Raw genomic sequence first — 21984 nt, 5'->3', positions numbered from 1 at the left:
CCATATTGTTTTGATGACTGCTGCTTTATAGTATAGTTTAATATCTGGTACTGCTAGGCCCCCTTCCTTCACATTTTTTTTCATTATTTCCCTTGATATTCTTGATCTTTTGTTATTCCAAATGAAATTTGTTATAGTTTTTCCTTAAATAGAATACTAGCAGATTTTTGCATCTATGTTCATTAGGGAGATTGGTCTATAGTTTTCTTTCTCTGTTTTTGGTCTACCTGGCTTTCGAATCAGTACCATATTTGTGTCATAAAAGGAATTTGGTAGGACTCCTTCTTTGCTCATATCAAATAAATTGTATAGTATTGGGATTAGTTGCTCTTTGAATGTCTGATAGAATTCACTTGTGAACCCATCAGGTCCTGGTGATTTTTTCTTAGGGAGTTCTTTGATGGCTTGTTCAATTTCTTTTTCTGATATGGGATTATTTAGGTATTCTATTTCTTCTGCTGTTAATCTAGGCAGTTTATATTTTTGTAAATATTCATCCTTATCTCCTAAATTGTTACATCTTGCTTTCTTTTTGACTGTGAATCATGTCAGAGCTTTGCCTTTCATTAATAGAACAGATGCATTTTTTTAAACCCTTACCTTTTGTTCTAGTAATCACTCTAAGATAGAAGGGAAAGACCTGGGGCAATTGGAGTTAAGCATTGATGAAGACATGGTACACATGCAGAGCCAGCACTCTAGGAGCTGCTCCATTTCCCCCTCTTCCCAGTCAGTGCCTAAGGACATTTTTTGCCTACCCAGCTGACCAAAGCAAGCACTTCCTCCCTCAGCTCTCTCTGGTAATGAAGGGGCTCACAATTTGAAATTGCCCTCTGGGCACGCAAACTTGTACTCTATTGTAACTATCCCTGACAAAAGGACCACCAACAAACTGTCAGATAGATACAGAACCCCTGGGAGTGGCAGCATCTTCCAGACCACTGGTTCTGCTTCCAGCTCCAAGGCATTCAAGCTGGAACAAGACAACCTAAGGGAAAGGTGGAAGGTAGCATATGCCAAGTAAGCCAGACCATCACAACCACCACAGACCATCTTGACCACCATTTCCATTAACATTCTGAGGGATACAGACTAGAATCCTGAACCCAAGAGCCTTAGGAATAACTGGACTTCCAGTCTAAGCCATCATCCTGGGAAACAACCCCACAGAGATTTGATTTGGCAACTGTTCTTGTAAAGTGCCACAGTGACAGTTATGACCCAGAAAAGAAAGTTCCTATCACCAAAATGATTGGCACTGTCAAGTAGATACCCACCAAAAATTCATATATGTTTATTACTGGAAATGACATGAAAAAGAAGCATTAACAGTACCTGCTATAAAGTAAGGACCATAAAACTTTTCTGTCTAACATGAAGCTAAAATCTGCTTCATGTATTATGTATTGTTTCCTCCATTAGAATATGAACTCCTTAAGAGCCGTCTTACATTTCAATTTGTATTGCTAGTACTTAGAACAGCCAGTTTAAACACTTAATAAATCCTTAATAAATTAATTTATCTTCATCTCTGTCCCATGGAATCTTACCTTTTCTACCCTTGGAACCATCATGGACTCTGATAGATGAGTTTTCATCTTATCTTTTTTCAAAACCAGAATTTCATTTTATCTTTTTTTCAAAACCAGAATTACATTTTCTTTTTTCAAAACCAGAATTTCAAAACCATATTGCTTTTGGGTAGTATGTCTTTCCAGCTATCTCTTAGGTATTATTTTCCCTAGTTAGAATTTAAGATCCTTGAGGGGAGGACTAACCTTATACTTTTTTCTATATGTATACTCAGTATTTAACACAGTACCTGGTACATAATACTATTTTAATCAATGTTTTATCATTTATGTATTCATTATACATTTTTAAAAAATGTTTTTGGCAACTGAGATAGTTTATCTATTTATACCACTTTCAAATATATAATTTGAAATGGAATATTATCTTATTCCTTTTATACCTTGCCTATGACTTGGAATTAGTTGCCTAAGTAACACATACAAGTATAACCTACCAAAGACTATTAAATGATTAGAAGAAAATGTTGTTTTAGGTGAAACCATGTTACAAATATAGCTAGTTTCATGGCAAAGATAAAGTCCATCATCTGAATGATTTGTTTTTCCATACTCCACACAGCCACAGTCCTAAACCTCTTCTCTCCTCAAGACAGACAAGACACCCTCTCTGATGACCTTGCCTTCTACATTTCTGAAAAAAATGAAGCCATCTGTTGGGAAATCCTTCTTATTCCCTCTTCCAATAAAAAAAAAACTGCCTAAATCTTCTTTTACTATTTGACAGAAATGTATTAAACACCTACTTTGTGCAAAGCAGTGTCCTAGGTGTTCAGTGGGATACAAAGTTTAGATAATATAAGCTTCCTACCTGTAGGAATTTGTAGTTTACCAGGAGGAGAAGAAACGCATCCAAAAAACAATAGCCATGATAAACACTTTAAAATACAAAGCATTTAATACAAAGTAATATGTATTGAAGGTGGAGGGGAAAGATTGACTCAAACAGATGAAAACATTTCATGAAAGAGTTAACATTTAAGGTGGGTTTAAAAGGATATGTTGGAGATGTCAATCTCAGCCCTAGTGGGAGGAAGTTAGATTATCCTGGTATCTATCTCTTATTTTTCCTATATTCCCTTGATTACTTCCTTGGGTATCTTCAGCTGAGCCATGTAGCCTTAAAAATGCTCAAAAAGTATTGTTCATATGACTCTTCAGTGAATTCATTTTAGCCCTAGAAATAGACTCTGACACTGTTTAAGATAGATTAGTTGTGTAGTTAAAAAAAAATTCCATACATTTTATTGTTAAGACTATAATGAAGATTCAAGGAAGGTCCTTGGTATTTTGATGTTGAGTGATGCCTTCTGTAAAGTTGAAAATACCTTGTACCCCCTTTAAAACTACATTACCCAGACTCCCTTTCACCATACCCATAAAGTGGCTGGGGTGAGGGGCAGCAATTTATGGGAGAAAAGAGAATAGGATTATGGATTTAGACCTGCAAGAGACTGTAGCTATGATCTAATTCAATCTCCTCATTTTGTAGATTAGGAATTAAGACCTCAAAAAGTTGACACTTAGCCCAGCTCAAACAAGAAGTAAACGCTGAAGCCACATTTTAACCCATGTATGCCTTCTACAAATCCATCATGCATTCCATAGTGCCATGCTCTTATACAAGTGAAATGGACAAGAGTTACCCAGAATAAAAAACATGGATGATGAATAATTTGCATCACTATAGGAATTATCCACATCAGCAATACAAAATTTTATCTTATTTAATTCTAGTACACTGGTCTATGCTGTTAAGATTATTTTGGATAGTACCTCCTTCATTCATTAGCCATCCTGCCAGATTTTTGTATCTGGAAATCTGATGAACATCATAATTTGTCCTATAAAAATGTAAAACATTTTGCAAACCTTAAAACAGTATATAAATACTAGCTAGTATTATTTAACATTATCTTTTGGGTTTTTGTATCTGGAAATCTGATGAACATCACAATTTGTCCTATCAAAATGTAAAACATTTTGCAAACCTTAAAACAGTATATAAAATACTAGCTAGGGTTATTTAAAATTATCTTTTTGGTGTATGGTATTCAAGGAGGACTAGCACCTCTGGTGTGAGGGCTTACCAAGTCCTTTTCAGGGCTGCTAATCTAACTTTGGTGTCCCCCTTTCCTCCAACTCTTACTATTGGTTCTAAGAAGCTGTAGCATGTACAGCAGCCACACCCTGATAAAACCTAGGCTAAACCAGATTGCGGGTGGCCAACAGGCTTTAAACTGTTGATCCCAAACATGTGAAACTGATAGATGAGAAAAATTTGTTCCAATAGCCACAAAGGCAGCTGAAGCAGATAGAGGGCTTAGAGCTTGGTCAGACATTGAATAAGCCAAAATTATCCACTACATCCCAACTAACTGCCAATTATTCTGACTTTTGCATGACATTGTTACTGGATATTATGCACACACACATTTATGGAATTAATTCATTTTCCAGTAGAAAAATGGTTTGTGATTATGAAAAGGCAGTTTTCAAAAAAGAATAAAAACTTTCAGCAACCAAATGAAAGAATTCTCTCAATCACTAACAATGAGAGAAATACAAATCAGAAAAACCATGAAGTTCTATCTTATGCCAGAAAAATGGCTCTAAATTATGGTAAACTAAAATCATAAGGTAGAAAATACATTTGAATGCTGAAACAATAAAATATATAATAGCATTACTTTTAGGAGTCTTTAGGGTATATGCACTAACTCTAAGTGAAGAATTAATTCAAAATGTAATACATTAGTCTTAAAACATCAGTTCAATAAGAATGTGTTTTGGGGCAGTAATAAGAAATTAAGTCTTTTTTGACTTACTTGTTTTTAACTTGATTTGTAGATTTATCTAGAGGAATGATCTTGGTCTTTCCAATTTCAATCCAGTTTCTGGTTCTTATAGCATAAACACTAAATAGAAAGACATTCTGTGGCATGCTGGTGCATGAGGTTTCTTAACAGTAGCTAGTATGGAACAACTAGAATAAGGCAGAGATAAGACAGTATCCCTTCCACACAGTTTCTTCCAGGCTTATCACTACTTATTCCCAGAAGCTGGCAGTTAGGGAAGATCATTAATCATAAGAAAACTATAATAGTGCACCTGTTAGGAAGTAGAGCATATGGGCAATGAAACTGTAAGAGTTGGGAATTGAACAATATTTCAGCTGACAAATTAGCATATTTTGAAATAAGATTCAGAAGGTTTTATTTCAAAGAATGCAAAATGAATAACTACTACAAACTTTTCAATTTTACTCAAAGCAAAAATTAAGAATCATTATTAGATTCCATTTATCCTGCTATATTACTCTCACTATTAGAAGAGAAAAAGGCTCAGTAAAGATATATTATACAATATTAGCTACAAATCACACAGATGACTTGGAATCAATCATAGGATTTAAAGATGGAAGAAACCTAAGAGAGGATCTTGTACAAACTCTTAATTTTACAGATGAAGAAACTGAGGCTCAAAGAAGATAAGTGGAAGATAAGATCATCCAGGTAGTAAGTAGCAAAAATGAGATTTACAGGAAGGCTTCAAATGCTTTTATGGAATATTCAACCTTTTTCTGATTATTAGGTTTATGAAGTAAGTCATTTTGCTTGAATCTTACATTTCAGAATACCTTATTCCCTTTGGTAGTTTCTGGTGGGTGAAGAATATTTTAGTATTATTCAAATTTCCTTCTCATTTTGAAAAGAAATTACTACTTGTAGAATTTATTTGTTATAGAATCGTTCAGTCTAACCACTATGTGTCTTAGTGTTTGAAGCATTGGTTTTTTTGTTTCTTTTTTGCCCCTGAAGGTCGTGGATTCTTTGAATTGATTCATTTTCTGTTTCCTTATGTTTTCTCTACACTTCAAGGATTTAAGATCAATGAGTTTAGTTTGTATAGAAATGATATATTCTTTTAATATTATTTCCTTATTTTTTTGCTTTCTTTCTTCCAAGTTTAATCTGTTCTCTTTTTTGCTTACTTGGAGAAACACCACCATGTATTTAATTCTTTCAATTATGGTCATTATTTCTACTCTGTAGACCTTAATCTCTACCATTTGCCACCTTTCAATTTCTTGAAATTCTGACTTTTCCCTTGAACCATCTGGAAAAATCCTGTTACAGTTTTATGGTCCCTTGGATTCCACAGGATTCTGTGTTTCAGCAGATGTTGGTTAAATTTCCTTTGTCTTGCTATATTTTTAGAGGTTTGTAATCTTTTGGATATTTAGTTATTCACATTCTCTTCTAATTTTAGTAGCTTCTTGGTTGTTTTATCTGCTTGTTACAAGTTATTCACTAATTTGATTCATTTTTGAAGTCTTTGGTTCTTTTCATCTTTTTTCTTTATATTTCATTTATTAGGGGTGGGTTTACCTCAGGAGATAGATAGCAAAGGTGTTTTACTCTCCTCTATTTGACTGGCCTTGTCCCAGTTCCCTCTTTGCCAGTGTTTAATCAGTACCTTTTCAAGGGTTGAGATAGTGTTTTCTGGATATTCCTGGCAAAGCCTCTGAAGCTTTGGGGTTACCTAACCTAAGAAGGCCACTCTAGAAAGGATTTTTAACTTTTTTCTCCTTTCCAGGCAAAACTGAGTAAAACTGAAGTCAGATACTTATTGCAATATGATTGTGGGGGGGGGGGGGTAGGTAGGGAAAGCAGTACAGGTATGCAACAGCAGGGAAATCCTTGAGTGAGACCTAAAGCACAAACTCTGGATTGGTTTTTATGCCCTCCTAGAGCATGGAAATTGGTGGGGGGGAGGGTGCTAAGTAAGTAATTTAAGGTTTGGTTTTCTCCAGAGTTAATTAACACAGTTATTACCTTGTAGAGCTTCTTTTCCTTTCCTATATCAATAGCTATAATTGCTCTACTCTAATGTAGCATATTACCTTTTTTTTTTTTTTTTTTTTGAGATGGCGGAAACTAGAGCAAATGTCTAGGCCACCAACATGATGGTCACATGACCACCACAAAATGTTATTTGAGCCCAATTTCCTTGATTCTAAATTCAATACTTTCCCCATTATACTTTATCACCACAGTGAATATCTGAGAGCATAAATTATTGAGACATGGGATGAAATGAGGTTAATATTGATAAAAAGAAAAACAGTTTCTTTCAACCCTTTCCTTATAAACAAGAATAAACTAGGAACATGGTTTGGTAAAGGACAAAAGAATCAAAATAGGCACTAATCTAATTTAGGATATGTAATGTTTGGATTTTTAACTGATAAAGAATATGAGGCCTTTTCCCCTAAGAATAACATTGTTTATTAACAGATACAAGCATGTATCTGTGAACAAAGAATAGTTCTCTCACCCACCTCTTAAGTCAGTGATGGAGAACCTTTTGGAGATGGAGTGCCAGGCCCTGCCCCTATCCGACCCCTCAGACAGAGTGCCCTCCCCTCCATAAGTGCCATTCACACCCTGCCCCATCCTTACCCTACATGGGGGGAGGGAGAAAGTGCTCCCATTTGGCTGCTGGGCAGAGGGATGGAGGAATGTGAAAAAAATGTCATCAGACATGGTAGAGAGGTGGAAGGGAGTAGCTGGGGAGGAGGGGTGGCATGTGCCCACAAAGAGCATCCTGCATGCCATCTTTGGCACCTGTGCCATAGGTTCACTATCGCTATCCTAAACAGAAAAAGAGAGCAAGTAAAGTATTGTCTTTTGCTTATAAAGAGAGTTATATCCTCTTTCTGACTGGCCAGAGAGCTCAACCTTACGACCCCCTGCCAGGCCCCATTGGTGGACATTTCCAGAGAAAAGGTAGACTTAGAGACCTCAACACCATCCTCAATATTTTATCACAGAAGAGGCAAGTCTCACAAGAAAGACACCAGTACAATTTCCCTAGCCATGTAGCTGCAAAGTTCAGTAACTAGAGCTTGCTGACTTCCCTTACCTAAGAGAGCTCTTATTTACAGATAAATAAGGAAAAAATCTCCTTATTTACCCAGGTTCTAATAAGAGACAGCCAAGTGAGATACCTTAAAGTCACAGAGTAAATTACTTTAGATTGGAAGCTGGCTGACCTTCAAAACCTGAGGTTTAAGAAAGGTTTCACATAGAAATTATTAGGGAGTATCTAGGTAGCTCAGTGAACTGAGAGCCAGGCCTAGAGATTGGGGAGAGGAGGTACCTTGGTTCACATCTGGCCTCAGACACTTCCTAGCTCTATGACCCTGGGCAAGTCACTTAACCTCCACTGCCTAGCCTTTACTGCTCATCTGTCTTGGAACCAATACTTAGTATTGATTCTAAGACAACAAGGTAAGGGTTATTAAAAAAAAGAAATTATTATAATTCAACATTAATTTTCCTTAGACCTTATTCTTTCCCTCATTATTCTATCCTGATATTAGCTGGAAGTCACATAATATTAGTTGAACCACAGCTATAATCTTAAATAAGGTCTCTTTTATAAAGTAGAAAAGTCTCTTATACATAGTATAATTGGTATTTTCTTATTAAATAAATGAAAATCAGACTGCCAAATCCTAAGAGAGTGATAGAGATAGTAATGTACTTCTTATTAGAAAATGAGGTAGAAAAGAGATAATAAGAAAAAAGACTTGTACAAAAATGTTTTATATCTGCGCTCTTTGTGTTGGCAAAAAAATTGGAAAATGAGGGGCTGTTCATCAATTAGGGAATGGCTGAACAAATTGTGGTATATGTTGGTGATGGAATATTATTGTGCTGAAAGGAACAAAGAAATGGAGGAATTCCATGTGAACAGGAATGACCTCCAAGAATTGATGCAGAGTGAAAGGAGCAGAACCAGGAGAACATTGTACACAGAGACTGATACATTATGGCACAATTAAATGTAATAGACTTTTCTACTAGCAGCAATGCAATGACCCAGGACAATCCAGAGGCACTTGTGAGAAAGAACACTATCCACATCCAGAGAAAGAACTGTGGAATAAGAAATGCATTAGAAAAATATATGCTCAATTATGTAGTGCAATAGGGATGTGCTTAGGATTTTGATGTTAAAGGGTCACTACTGCAAATATGAATAGTATGCAAATATATTTTGAACAATGATACATGTATAACCCAGTGGAACTGCTTGTAGGCTTTGGGAGGGGGGAGGAGAAGGCCGGGGAAGGGGAGATTATGAATCATTTAACCATGGAAAAATATTTTAAATAAAAATTTAAAAAGAAAAAAGTGAGGTAGAGTAGTCAGGAGAGGGAGGAAAAGCTGTTAAATTATGAATTTGAAAGGATGCACAAAATATTTGCTATGAGATATCTAAATATTTCTACCCAGGTTTTCAGTTTGAAAAAAAATTCTTAAAATGATGCAATAAAAATATAGCTATTTCTATGTAGTACAGATAAGCAGTATGATGCAGCTTTTTAAGAGCAAAATCATATTGAATTAGAAGGCAATTCAATGAGGTTCTTCTTGTTTATTTGCTCCCTGGGATAATCAATATGTTCTTTACCTAATTTGCAATTACTGTTTGAATGAACTAAACTTTGATATCTCAAAACATTATAATTTTGTAAACAAATTTGCACATATAACATATTTTCATGTCCTCAAATCAATTTTAGATTCATAAAAGATGACTCCATTTAACAAATATGTAAAGCATTGAGGATAAAATAAACAGTAGTTTCTGCCTTCAAGGAGTTTCTGTTCAACTAGAAGATTACAGTATGTACAGATATAATGAGGAAGGAGAGATTATTTGAATTTAGAGAGATCAGTAAAAGTGCAACTATAAGGTAGTACCTAAACTTGGTCTTGAATGAAGCCAAGGGATCTAAGAGATAGAATTAGGAAATGCGTTCATTTCTAGCATGTAAATCAGACCATAAGAAGTTAGATCAAAGGTGGAATTTCCAGATCCAGGTTGGAGAAGTATTAGGAATGAAGAACACATAAAAGAAAGTAATATGGAATATCTGTAAAGGCCCGTAGGACCCAGATTATGGAGGGCAAGCTGATTTTATATAAATATGCATAAGCATATGTGTATGTGTGTTAATATATAATATATATAAATGCATATCTATGTGGAGAGAGATTAAGAGAGCCCCATATGATTTTTGAGCAGAGGACTAGCACAATCATTCTTTTCTGCCTTAGAAAGAATATTCCGCAGCTAGTGAAGGATGAGCTGTAGGAGAGATTCTAGAAGCAGGAAGAGCCTTTAGGGTGCTTTTGCGGAAAGTCCATTTGTGAAGTAATGAGGACTTGGGGATAGAAGTTGAGTTGGAAGTGTGCCAATGGGGGGGGGAGGGTATAAATGGGAGAGATGGAATGAATAAAGACTTGGCAATTGATAGGAGGTGAAGAGTGTGAGGGAATGGGCACAGTTAAGGATGATTCTGAGGTTAGGAATCTGAATGGTGGACCTCGGGAGAATCACACAAATGAAAGGAAGGAACAAGATTGGCAAGGTAGATAAAGAATTCCGTTTCAGACAATAAAATAGCTAGCATTTATATGATGCTTTAAGGTTTGCAAAACATTTTCCGTTTGTTCACTTCTCATCAGTCTGCACTCCTGAATTTATTATTTCCTAGAAAATTCTTTTCCTGGAAGATCATTCCAATTCACACTGGAAATATCCTTCTTCATCCCTGTAGTCCTCCCCTTTGATTAGATAGCTCCCCCCAGAACCTCTCATTTAAGAAGAGTGCCCTGGACATCCCTGTATTCCCTTCTTCTCTGGCTTCCCTGTGGACCTTGTTACCTGTACCCCAAGTTTTGTACCTCCCTCTCATTCAATTCGTCCTTTCCCTTTCAGTTTCTTTTGTTATCTCTATCCTCCCTTCCTCCCCTCCCCCATTAGAATGTAAGCTCCTGGGTGCAAAAGCTACCTTTCTCTAAGTTTGCATTTGTATTCCCAGCCTTAGCATTGGGTCCGGCTTTTAGTAAAATAATATAGTAAATACTTGTCGAATGACTGGCTAATAGAAAAATGTAGATCCTGAAAGATCCTTCAGGGACATCCACACGAAGACGTCCAGCTTACAATTTGTGATAGGGAATTAATGCTCAGGCGAAATTAGGATGGATCTTTTCCCCCAAATATTTCAAATGTTCTCTAAGTTACTATTCCTTCTCTTCAACCCCCACCTCCCTCAAAATGTCTCAGAGATAAAGCTGTGCTTCCCCCAGGCCGCAGAAGAGCTCTCCGAGCCCCAAGCCCGAACCAAAGCGGGTCCTGTCAGCACACACCAGGTGCGCGTGCGCGTAAAGCGCTCCACCTCTTGTCCCCACCCGCTTTGGGCGCTACTCTTCCCAATCCAGGCTCCGGGGCAACCACGCCCGCAGGGTCTGGACTCCAGCTACTTCTCCCTTCCTTCTCCTCCCTAGCTTCGCTCAGGGCTCCGCCCGCCGTGGTAGGGGGCGGGGGAACAGGCGTCGGGAGGGCGCTCCTCCTCAGTTCCTTCGGCTGCTGCTCTTCCGGGTCGAGGTCGGGGGGGCGGGGCGCAGCTGAGGGGCCGAGGCGGCTGGGCTGGGCTGGGCTGGGAGGTTCGTCTATCCTCTGCCGGCGTAGAGTCGGCATTTTCTCCTTTCGCTCTATCTGCAGGCCCCGCACCGTCGCCGGGTCCTCTTTCGGGCGGGCGAGCCGGCGTCTGGGCTCTCGAGCGAGACCGAGGGGAAGAGCCGGGGCTCGGGGGAGGAGGCGGAGGAGGAGCCGTGTGCCGGGGGCACGGAGCGGCCGCGGCCATGGCGTACGCCTATCTCTTCAAGTACATCATCATCGGCGACACAGGTGAGTCGCCTGGCGACGGGTGGGCAGGGAGTGGGGTGGGGCGGGGGGCCCCCCCGCGGCCCCTGAGCGCCCCCGGGCCTTGGGGCTGAGCGCGATTGGCGGCGGAGGCCTCCCTCCCCCGCCGTCTGCTTCTCCTCTGCCCTTTCCCCTCCTCCCGCAGCGGCTCCATTTCCGCAGTGCTGGAGCCGGTGACGTGGGCACTTCGAGCGGCCCCTGCGGCCTGGCCCGCTGAGCCCCCGCCCCGCCCGGGCCGCCGCCGCACCCCGCACCCCGTACCTGGCACCGGGAGGAGACTAGGTCCGCCACGTGTGACCCCCGGAGCTAGCTGCCTCTGGGGCTTGGGGACGATCTGGCCAGTCTGGAGCCCCAAGCCCACTAATACCAACCCCTTCCCCTGCTAGCCCCACCCCCGATCTAGGGGCAGGTAGAGTAGCCCAGCCTGGGAGGGTCGGGCAGCTGTAGGCTAAATGAGAATCATTTTCTGTGACTTAAATGATCGCGTCTAGGCCTGCGGCAGCTGTTCCCTTAAGCCGGTCGGGTTTTGAGGCATCCTCTCCGGAAAGGAAATGGAATAGCTTTTTGCCCGTCTTTTAGCAGGCCACGATGGCTTTGATCGTAAGAGCCTGTAAAGACTTTTTGAGGTCGCTAGGGTGTCAAACTGCGTCCTGAAGATCATTTTAATATTACCTGACAAGTCACTACGAACAGCTGCTATTGCCAATTGTAGATTTCTTTTATTTATGGGTATAGCAATCGTATTAATGTATGATATTGAAATACTAGGATTTGGGAAACAAGCCATATATTAGTTACTTAAGCCAGTCTAACTCTTAACTCAGTGAGTCAAAATTTCAGTGGCCTTCTGTTGCCTCTAAGATCAAATCCTCTCTGGTGTTGAAAGCCCTAGCCAACCCCCTCTTTCTAGTTTTCTTACACCTCTCTAGGCTCCCTTACTCTTCTGTCTAGTGACACTGGCTGGCCTCCTTGCTGTTCCTCGAATAAAACACTCCATCTCCATACTGGGCATTTTTACTGTCTCTTGGCTTTAAGTCTCTCCCTGCTTATCTTTGGCCTCTGGCTTCAAGTTCCATCTGAAATCTCACTTATAGGAAACTTTTCCAGATCCATCTTTTTTTTTTTTTTTTTTTTTTTTTTTTTTTTTTTTTTTTTTTAAACCCTTACCTTCCGTCTTGGAGTCAATACTGTGTATTGGCTCCAAGGCAGAAGAGCGGTAAGGGTAGGCAATGGGGGTCAAGTGACTTGCCCAGGGTCACACAGCTGGGAAGTGTCTGAGGTCCGTTTTGAACCTAGGACCTCCCGTCTCTAGGCCTGGCTCTCAATCCAGATCCATCTTAATGCAAGTGTCTTCTCTCAGTTGAATTCTCAATTCATCCTAAATAGATCTTGTTTGTACATAGTTGTTTGCATGTTGCTTTCTCCATTAGACTGAGCTCCCAGAGAGCAGGGATTGGTTTTTTTGCCTTGTTTTGTATCCCTAGTACCTGGCATATAAGTACTTAAATGTTTGTTGAATGTTAAGTCCTTTCTGTATTTAAAGTGTTTTTGCTATACTACCAAAGAAAAAGTAACCATTTTTAAGGAATGCCGATTCTATTGGGCTGACCCAGGAGGTTGTTTATGGGAGCCCAAACTTCCTTTTTGAAGACTTTAGAAACTTAAAAGTATTCTTAAAATTGTGTAATCAATTCCCTTAATACTTTTTTGTTTTGTTGTTGCTTTGAATCTAATAATAAAAGTCTTGTTCAGGTGTTAGTTAACTTGGTTTCACAACTTCAACTATTAATATACTAGAGTCTGATTTCAGTGGTGGCTCTTGCCCAACTTTTAACATATTATTGCAGTTGCCCCAATGGTTGCTCTGGTGATGTGGCAACACTTATCAGTAAATTCACAAAAATCACTTAATAATAAGAGAGACTAAAACACTGGTTGAATCATCAGTTTTTAAGGAGTAAGGGAAAGAAATTGTTTTAAAAGATAGCTTGCTAAATAATTCAGTTTCCTGGACTTTTTATTTGACTATTAATACACATGCAAATTTCTAAATTTGCTATTGAACACCTGAGCCTGGGAGATGCAGGAGTTAGGCTCTCAACCAAAAATAGTTTGTCTTAGAGGACTGGAATAGGAACTAGGAAGGTGAAAGAAAAGTCTTTGAAAATAACGTATTTTCAGTAATCATAATGAAGAAGGGATGCCATAAGATCTTTCATTAGATGCTGTGGGTTGGACTTACCCAAAGCAAGCCCCAAGTATCCTGTCAATTCCCACTAGAATCTTTTCCTTTTTCTTGATCACTTAGCTGTTTGTTTTTTTTAATCCTTAACTTCTGTGTATTGACTGCTAGATGGAAGAGTGGTAAGGGTGGGCAATGGGGGTCAAGAGACTTGCCCCCAGGGTCACACAGCTGGGAAGTGCCTGAGGCTGGCTTTGAACATAGGATCTCCTGTCTCTAGGCCTGGCTCTCAATCCACTGAGCTACCCAGCTGCCTCGATCCCTTAGCTGTTTGAAGTGACATGGTTTTCATCAAATTTGAGTCTGATTATTTCTCTTTTAATTAGCAAACTCCAGTGGCTCTTTAAACTCCATTTGCCTTTTAAAGCTCTCAACAACCTGTGCCTTCCATACCTTTTAAATCTTATTTACACATTACTCCTCTTCCTGAACCCTGCATTTCAGCCAAGATTCTGCAGATCTGCCTTTGCATGGGGTGTGCCTCATGAACTCTTTACCCACCTTAATGTCTTAGAATTCCTGGATTCAAATCTCCCTCAGTGCCACCATCTTCTCAAGACCTTTCCTTACATGTTTTAGTGCTTCTCTTTTTTTCCCACCATTATAGCATGGTATGGTAGTGGAAAACATAGGTTCAAATTTTACCTCTTGACATATACTTTCTATGTGCCCTAGGAAAATTACTTAATCTCCCAGTTCCTTAGATAACTTCCTAAGACTAATTTGCAAAAAAGGCAGTCTTATAAAGAGTTTTCTCACCTGAAAATTCCCTGCTCAATGAAATCAGAGGTCCAACCCCTCTCCCTTATAGGTGTGCATGCTATCTTCTCTGATGGAATATAAATTCCTTGAGGATAGAGAGCATTTTATTTTAGTCTTCATGTCCACCAGAGGCTAGTACAAAGTCTGGCGCTTAGTGGGCACTTAGTACTTATTGATGAATATGGGACTACTACAGACTACTTCAGGTGTTTCAGTTAGCAAGAATTTATTGCTTACTGTGTGCTAGACCTTGTCCTAGGTCAGTAATTGTGAACCTTTTAGAGACCAAGTGCCCAAACTAGAACCCTCACATGGAAGTGCTCCCATTTGGCTGCTGGGCAGAGGGGTGTATGATGTGAGAAATGTCCTCAGGTATGTGTGGAGAAGGAGAAGGGAGCAGTCCCCTCTGGTCTGGTGCACATGTCATAGGATTGCCAACAGGGTCCTAGGTACTGCTTACATAGAGGATTCAGCATTTAGGTTCCTTCTGCATGTTGATTGCTATGCTAGACACTGGGAAGTTGCAATCTACCATAATGTAGATCTTGCTTTATTAAATAAAAGTAAAAAACAAAACAAAACAAATTCCTTAGCTTGGTGGTCAAGACATTTCACCAACTTCCCTGAACCTTTCCAGCCTTATTTATGTCTTATTACTCCCAGGAGAAACACTATACTTTAGACCATTGATGGGCAAACCAAGGCCCTTGGGCCAGATGGTGCCCCCTGAAATGTTCTGTCTGGCCAGGACATTATTCCCAATCTGACCAATACAATGAGTAGGATACAATTCAATGAATCTTCGAAAGAGTTGCCTTAGAAACAGACTGACAGATGAGCATTTCCTTTCCTTAGACCCCCTCTTTAAAAAGTTTGCCCATCACTGCTTTAAAGGAATCCCATGGATCTAATCCAAATCTTTCTTTTTTAGTTGAGGAAACAGACTCACAGAGGTTAAGTGACTTGCCTAGGGTCAAAAAAGTAGTGAGAAGTACAGCCAGGATTAGAACCTAGACTGCATTCAAATCCATAACAACATGCTTAGGCCAGTGAGCTAGCATTTATTAAGCCCCTACTATGTGCCAAGCACTCTGTTAAGTACAAAGCATACAAATGGAAGTAGAGAGAGCCCTTGCCTTCTTAGAGCTTATCTGAAAATGAGAGAAGAGCATGCAAAAAAAAAGGAAACTGAAAAGGGAGTGGGGCATGGAAGAAGTCCCTGAGTACAGTTTAAGGAGGAATGACCTGGGTGCTTTTCTTAAATGGAGGTTCTGGAGAAGCAATCAAGGAATGCTGCTTGGACAGGGGGTACTTCCAATGTGTAGATCCTAGGGCTAGAGTGAGGTTTCTGGATGAAGAGCCTTGGGTGTGGTAGAAGCTCTTGGGTGTAGCCTGGAAAGGAATGCTTCTTTCATATACTGCTTTTTGTATTGTAAGCATTTGTGGAGATATTTTGCCTCTTTTCTATACTGTAAACTCCCTGATGAAAAGGACTGTTTCATACATATTCAACAAATACTTTTTTTTACCATATTAGGAGCAGGAAATACAAATGGATACATATAGAAACAGTCTTTAAAAAGAGAAAAGTGCCAAAGTTTCAGAGAAATTGACCTTAACACCATAAACCAGTTCTGTAGTAGTACTGTTCCAAAAACCTAGAACAGGCCTAGTTCATATTCTGACTTAATGGGGTCTACAGTCACTAAGTTCTTAATGCCTCTGTTTCCCTACCCATAAATAGATTTCCCTCAACTATTTTCTCTCTCAAAGGATTAGTGAGTTTAAATTGAAAAATGTATGAGTACTTTACATAAACATCATGTAAATATTTTAAGGACACAGAAGGCAAAAGAAGTAATTTAGAGTATGCCAAGTATTTTTAAATCAGGAGAGTTGATTAGATATTAGAATTGAACTACTTATGGTAATTCTAATTATGAAACATCCTTGGACTGTATTAACAATGCAGCATCTTGGGTTTTGGCTATCATTATTTCTTCTGAAAAACATTTTAGGAAAATACAAGTGCGTAGACGTGGCATCTGGAAGACCTGGGTCAAATCTGACTTAGAGCCTCAGCAAGTCACTTGACTTCTCAATGTGCCCCAGACCAGTTTCCTAATATTTACCTACCTTTGTGGTATTGGGAACTTTCTAAGCAAGAGTTTACTTCACCAACTAAATAACTTGTATGTAGGCGGAGGGAATTTTTATTCTTTGAAAATTAAGCTGGACTCACAAGCTAAGGAAAATAGAAAAATTTGTGGAAATCTAGGATTCTTTCTCCTTGCTGTGATCAAAGAAGAAAAATTTGATGTTTTGCGCTTAAAAAAAAATGTTTTTATTGATGTCTTTTGTTAACATCATCATAGTTTTTTCCCATATTTTCTTCCTCCCAAAAAGCCATCCCATATAATGAATAGTATTTTTCAGACAAAGAAAGGGGAAAAAGTTAATATAACTGATCAGTACATTGAAAAGGTCTAAAAATATGTGTAATACTTGTGAACTTCCCACATTTGAAAAGGAGTTGAGATTAGTAGGATCTTCTCTTATTCTGTGAAGTCATGCTTGTTTTTTTTTTTTTTTTTCGGAATTTTGTAACATCCATTTTTGATGTGTGTGTATGTGTGTGTGTTTTTCATTGTTCTAGTCTTTGTATTTTGTTTAATTGAATGTAAATTCACTCTGTATCAGTTCATGTAGATTTTTCCATGATTTTCTATATGTCACATTCATCATTTTTTAAGAATGGTAATATTTCATTATATTCATGTACCATAGTTTTTAGCCATTCCCCAATTGATGGACATCAACTTTGTTTACAATTCTTTACTGTCACAGAAAGTACTACTATAAATATTTTTGTGTATTTGAGGATTTTCTTTGTATCTCTGGCCTCTTAGGGATTTAGCCTAGTAATGCAATCTCAGGGTAAATATGTTTTGGCATTTTAATCAATGTTTGCAAGATTCCAAATTAATTTCCAAAATGCTTATATTGGTTTTTTCACTACAGCTTCACCAGTGATGCACCAGTGTGCCTATCTTCCTACAACCTTTGGAGCATAGATTATTTCCATCTTTTGTTGTTGGTAGTTTGTAGGAGAGGAGATAACTTTTTAGGGTTGTATTTGTTTGCACTTTATTAGTGACTTAGAACAATCTTTACTGTGGTTTTCATAATTTGCAATTCTTTGGAGAATTGTTTGTTTGTATCCTTTCACAAGGGAATTGACTTTTGTTCTCATCTGATATATTGCATCCTTAAGGAAGTTAGGAGTACAAAAGCTCTAATTCATGGGTCTATTATTGCCTGATCTTAAACTTTTGTTTTCTTGCATTTTAATTTCTCTAAGAAAAAAACTGGAGCTAATTCTTGCTACCTCTTGGCATTTTATGGAAATTGTAGCATGTTTTAAGGTTCAAGAGAAAAACTTGTGTGTAAACAGTATAAAGTTTAGAAAAGAAGCACTTCTCAGCTAGAATTATTGATTCAGATGAAAAATGATCAAGTGAAAATAAAATTTTCATATATAACTCAAATATCCATATTTCTAAAATGCGCCATTCCCCATATCTGATAAGATTGCATCATAGTGCAATTTAACTTTGACTTGTTACTTTCTTAGCCTCTAAATATACTGTAAAAAGTGGAAGCAGCATAGTACAGTGGATACTGCTCTCACTCTGGAGTCAGGATCTGGAGTTCAGGTTTCATCCTTGCAACTATGCACTTCTCTTTTCCCTCCTTTGGATTCCTAATCTCTAACATCAAAGACTTTTATTAGATGATTTCTAAGGTACCTTTTAATTCCAAGTCCATGATCTTTGATCTCATTGATATAGTACTTTTTTCCTAGGATGCATATTACAACCTCTTAATGCCTTTCCATCCTGTATGACTCTTGTCCATGTCCTCTTATTTATTATCCATAGAGAATCCAACCAATAACCTTGGCAGTTTCCTCTAGGGCTCTTTATATTCTATACATACCACTGAAGCACAAGGATTATTCATATATTGCCACTTGACTGACCTTTTCTTCTCATATATTTCTCTAAATCCTTTATGCAATTTTTCCTGTGAAAATCTTCATTTGTAACATGTTGCAACCTGCAACTTTAGTTCTTCAGAGACTCTGGTAACCTATAATTCAGATTCATATAACATCATTGGAAGAATGTTACAGTTTAAAAAGATGGGCCATTTTTTCTGGGAATAACCTGGGATTATTAAAATACTGCAAAATTTTCCAAATGTAGTTCAGCTTACTCTTCCTCTGGTTCAACTTTTGGTGAATCCATCAACAGCATTCTCTCCTAGCTCTTACTGTGTTCGGTACTGGAGATAGGATAACAAATTGAAAACAGACCTGCCCTCAAGGAATTTACATTCTTATGAGTGAGACTAAATATAGAAATAGGTATGTGTTATATACCTGTGGGCTAGACACCAGATGAGCCTAGAGGGAAAGTCACTATCAAGAGAAGAGAACTTGTTGGAAAAGGCCTTCTCTAAGAAGTGGCCTTTGAGCTGAATCTTGAAAGAAGCCAAGAATTCCATTATCAGGTGGGAAGAGCATTCTGGGGGTGGGGGACAACCAGCCAGTGCAAAGGTACTATTAACTTGGGAAAAACACGGAACTACTAAAATAGTCCGAAAAACCAAGTCTTTAATCAGGAAAAAGATAGTATTCAATATTTGGCCACCATGCAGAGCCAAAGGCTCTGGCAACAGTATCTCTCTGAGAGGATAACCATGCTAGATTGTCCATCTAAGAATAATAGAACACTCAGGGAACTTATATACCGTTTGGGGAACTAAGGGACAGAGAAGTATGATTGATTGACCTTACCATGGTTACAAGGAATGAGAAGCCCAAACTTCACTGACTAGATACCAGTGGGCTTGGGAAAGGAATCTTAGCCAGAGGCTGTGGTACCCAGGAGAAGCTGATGCTTTACTATGGATACAAAAGGTCTAGCCTAGGGCTGGGCTCCCTGGAAGAGGACTTTGATACAATGGGAGAAACCCTTTTGTTAAGGGTACTTAACATTAACCTAGGTAGGCTAGCTCCACATAAACTAATCATCAATTACTTTAAGGTCTATTATTCAGTCTCAAATGGCTAAGTCTGAGATCTCTCTCAGAGGTGAACTCTCATGGAACAAAGGGCAAACTTGTTGTTTTCAGATTTCAAGCTGACAAGTTATAACTGCAATACATATTTCCATATTGCTCATGTCATGATAGAAGTGTAATATTAAAAATTAATATTACGCCAAATGTAATATGTTAAATGTAATATTTAGAAATTGGTTTGGAAATATATTAGTTAAAAAGATTGTTGTGGTTGCCATTTAAAAAATAATTAACCCTTGAGTCACGAGAATGATAGTAACTTTTAACAATTTAATTTTAATATATAGTCTTAAGAAAAAATTAAGGAGGGAAGGAAATAAAAAAATATTTCCTAGCCTACCATCCTAATCTTACCAGCCCACCATGAAAGTGTCTTCTGCCCCAGTCATCATCGCCAAATCACAGAAAGATCTCCAGACCCCTTATGGTCTCCTTTTTTATAGTCTTCTTTCTCCATGCCACTTCCCCTGTGCACTGGTCTATCATATCTCAGGAACCAATCAAAGTCTCTCTGACCCAGACACATAACCTTTAGTTCCTGGTCATATTCCTAGGGGTTCTTAACCTGTGACCTCTGTTTGGAGCATTCCAGCCACGATAATGGGCTGGCTTCAATGAGCAGAAAGTTCACTACCCTGGGAGGAAGGGGTTCCCTTTACACAGAAGATACATATCACACATACAATAGAAATCTCATGAAGGAAATACAGTGAAAGTTTGTCCTGCTTTAATCTTCATTCTGACTCCAACAGTTCCTTCTTTTAACACTTACTTTTCTCTCTTAGTAACAACTCTAAGAACGACAAGGGGTAGGTAGATGTGGTCAAGTGAAATTTGCCTGGGGTCACACAGCTAGGAAGTATCTGAGGCCATATTTGAAACCAAGTCCTCCTGACTCCAAGCCAGGTATGCTAACCACTGAGCCACCTAGCTTGCCCCAAGTCACATCCATTTTGAATTTATTGTAGAGTATAGTATAAGATGTTGCTCCAACCTTAATTCTTGTCAGATTACTTAATATTTACGGTTTTTCCAGTAATTGTTATCAAATACTGTTCTTTCCTAGGTAATTTTATGGTTTCTGTTTACCTAACACACTGGGTTGAGTTATTTCTGATTCTTTCATACCTGTAGTCTGTTACACTTATCTTGTTTTGTTATTTTATTTAATCAATACCAAATGTTATTTTATTATTTAACCAATACCAAATTGTTCTTATGTCTGCTGCTTTTTAAATATAGTTTGAGATCTGAAAGTACTATTCCACCTTCATTTCTGTCTTTTAAAATAATTTTCTTTGATACACTAAATCTTTAATTACTCCAAATGAATTTTGTTCTTATTTGACTAAATCTCTAAATAAATCCCTTTATTAGTTTAATTGGACTAGTATTAAATCTATAAATTAATATTGGTAACACTGCTATTGTTTTTTTATGTTGCTATGCATATATGCCATAGATGCATATATTCCTCTACTTATTTCTCTAATATTTTACACATCTTGGGGGTGAAGGGTGAGGTGCCCCTGTGTACAAATTTTTGGCCCTCCCTTTGTACTAGAGAAGAAGTCTGAATTTTTCTTTTTCTTTTATGGAGTGTTTACGGTACCTTATTGTAAAATTTGGGCTAAGTATTGGGTCATAGGCTATTTGTAGATCATCGTTAACATTTCTAGCTTTCATGTGTCTGCTGACTTTTACATCCTTTTCACAAACTTTTAACTTTTTACTTATTTTAACCTTGAAGAAATGATTTATATTCATGATATTAAAAGATAAAATATGTTGATATTATTCAATACTTCACATATATTTTATGCATTTCTGAGTTTGTAAACTTTTTCCTGTGTTGTCTGCTGGCCTTTGTGTGTTATCTGTCACTTCCACAACCTCAAAAAATTCCTACTTAATTTTTTATGGCGACCAATAATTTAGCAAAACTGCAATCGGGAAAGTTGGGATGTGGAAAGGGTATCTGTATTTTGTAATTGGGTCTTTATAGATATTGAATATACCTTGGTAAATTGATTCCTAGATATTTTATGCATTTTGTAGAATTCTCTTTTTATATGGCCTCCTGAATTTTGTTATTGCTATGTAGGAATGCTATTAATTTTGGTAGATACCACACTGGGTTCTTTTGTTTTTAAACCCTTTTTATTATAGTATAAATACTAAATATTGGTTCCGAGGTAGAGAAATGGTAAGGGTTAGACAATTGATTTTCCCAGGGTCATACAGGTAGGGAAGTATTGGAGTACACATTTGAATCCAGGACCTTCCATTTCCAGGCATGGCTTTCTATCTACTGAACCTCCACAGTGGTTTTTAAACTTTATTTTCATCAAATAAACAATTTTTTTTATCTTCACATGAACTTTTAGAATCTTATAATCTACCCATGTACCTAGAATATTTTTCTTTCTGTCCCCAATCCCTATTTTCTTT

General features: G+C 38.1%; 1 protein-coding gene across 1 annotated transcript in view; it reads left to right on the top strand.

Annotated features, from left to right (window-relative positions):
* Nucleotides 1–11060: 11060 nt before the first annotated feature.
* RAB2A (RAB2A, member RAS oncogene family) overlaps nucleotides 11061–21984 on the top strand; it is a 111702-nt gene continuing 100778 nt past the window's right edge. The window contains exon 1 of the mRNA XM_044666174.1: nucleotides 11061–11366. Within this exon, the coding sequence (XP_044522109.1) occupies nucleotides 11321–11366 (46 nt within the window). The 5' untranslated portion in view covers nucleotides 11061–11320. The remainder of the gene's footprint in view (nucleotides 11367–21984) is intronic.

The sequence above is a fragment of the Gracilinanus agilis genome, chromosome 1 (assembly GCF_016433145.1).
Source record: "Gracilinanus agilis isolate LMUSP501 chromosome 1, AgileGrace, whole genome shotgun sequence".
NCBI classification, from domain to species: domain Eukaryota; kingdom Metazoa; phylum Chordata; class Mammalia; order Didelphimorphia; family Didelphidae; genus Gracilinanus; species Gracilinanus agilis.
Note: the sequence above shows the minus strand (reverse complement) of the source record. Positions and strands in the feature narration are given on the sequence as shown.